The sequence below is a fragment of the Vombatus ursinus genome, unplaced genomic scaffold (genome assembly GCF_900497805.2).
Source record: "Vombatus ursinus unplaced genomic scaffold, bare-nosed wombat genome assembly UNPS02014807.1, whole genome shotgun sequence".
NCBI lineage: Eukaryota > Metazoa > Chordata > Mammalia > Diprotodontia > Vombatidae > Vombatus > Vombatus ursinus.
The window spans coordinates 25252693-25254156 of NW_020954585.1; the positions used below are offsets into that span (position 1 = coordinate 25252693).

At 57.4% G+C, this 1464-nt stretch overlaps 1 protein-coding gene across 1 annotated transcript in view; it reads left to right on the forward strand.

Annotated features, from left to right (window-relative positions):
- Positions 1–244: 244 nt before the first annotated feature.
- The window catches only part of LVRN (laeverin), a 53674-nt gene continuing 52454 nt past the window's right edge, over positions 245–1464 (forward strand). Inside the window, exon 1 of the mRNA XM_027874994.1 lies at positions 245–1218. Within this exon, the coding sequence (XP_027730795.1) occupies positions 245–1218 (974 nt within the window). The remainder of the gene's footprint in view (positions 1219–1464) is intronic.

Below are 1464 nucleotides of genomic sequence, written 5' to 3' on the forward strand. Positions count from 1 at the left end.
CCTGTTCCCTTTCGCTAGTCAGAGAGGATAGATTAGCACTTCATTCCCTCTTCATCTGTCATACCTTTCTTGGAGGGAGGGGGAGAGAGGAAATAAAAAAAAAAGAGGGGGGTAGATTAGAAAGGATGGGTGGGAGGGGCAGGGGGGGAACCGCCCAGACTGGGGTGGGGCGGTGGACGTTTTGGGGCTTCCCCAGGTTTTAAGCTCGGCTCATCTCACCACTCTTGACAATTCCATCAGCGACATGGGGGGCACTGGCTATTCAGCCAACAGCATGGGAGTCACGTACAACTCCGGCTTCTACCTGAGCCGTAAGGTGGTCTTCCTTACGGTGGTGGTACTGAGTGCGCTACTGCTGGCGGTGGCGGTGCTTAGTTCCTTCTACGTCCGCTGCAGTCACACACCATCGCAGCCAACGGAGAAGTCCAGTACGGTGACAAGAGACGCACTGGCTGTCCAGTCGGTGGCCCTCAAGCAGCAAGCCGAGGAAGAGGAAAAGGAGACCAAGACTAGTATCATCCGCGCCCCCGGTACCCGGCCGAGCGCCACGAGACCCTCCTGGTCCTGGGACCACACGAGCCTGTCCGCCTCCGGACCCCTGGACCAGCCGAGCCTGTCCACCTCTGGGGCCCTGAACCAGCCGAGCCTGTCCACCTCTGGGCCCCTGAACCACATAAACCTGTCCACGTCCGGGCCCCTGGACCACACGACCCTATCCACTTCCGAGCCCTGGGACCACCCGACCCCAGCCACCTCCAGACCCCAGCTCCAGTCCACCTCCGAACCCTGGAAGTATCCGCGCCTGCCCTCCGACGTGGTGCCCCTGCACTACGATCTGGAGCTCTGGGTTCACCTGCAGCCGGACCAGGTCGAGCAGTCCTCGAAGTCCTTCAGCGGGAGGCTCAATATCACTGTGAAATGCGTCTCCCCGACCACCTGGGTGCTGATCCACAGCCTCCGCCTAGACTACCAGGGCGCCACGGTGCTGGGTCCCTTGCCCGAGGGCCCCGGGGCTGATGGGGAGCAGCGGCCAATGGGCCAGGTGGCGGTGAACAACTTGTGGAAGTTCCCGGAGAAGGAGTACCTGGTGATGGAACTGAGGGATACCTTGAAGCCTGGCCGCCACTACGTGCTGCAGTTCGACTTCTCCGGCTTAGTGAACCAGACCCACAGGGATGGGTTGTTCCGCAACTTATATTCAGACCAGAGAAAGATCAGGTAGGGGTTAATGTTTTCATCTTCAGTTATAGTTACTCATCCTCAGTCTTTCTTTACTGCTCCTCCTAATTCTTTTTTTTGTCCACTTTGTTTTTTCCCTTTTCCAATGCCTCCTTCCCCACCTTTCTTCACTTTCACCACAGGAGTTTCCCTTCACTTCCTATATGTATTTAGTATTGGAGGACTTACGTATTCAGTACTGGAGGACTACCCCCATCTGGTCCTTTTCGCCAGTCTTTATGTCCC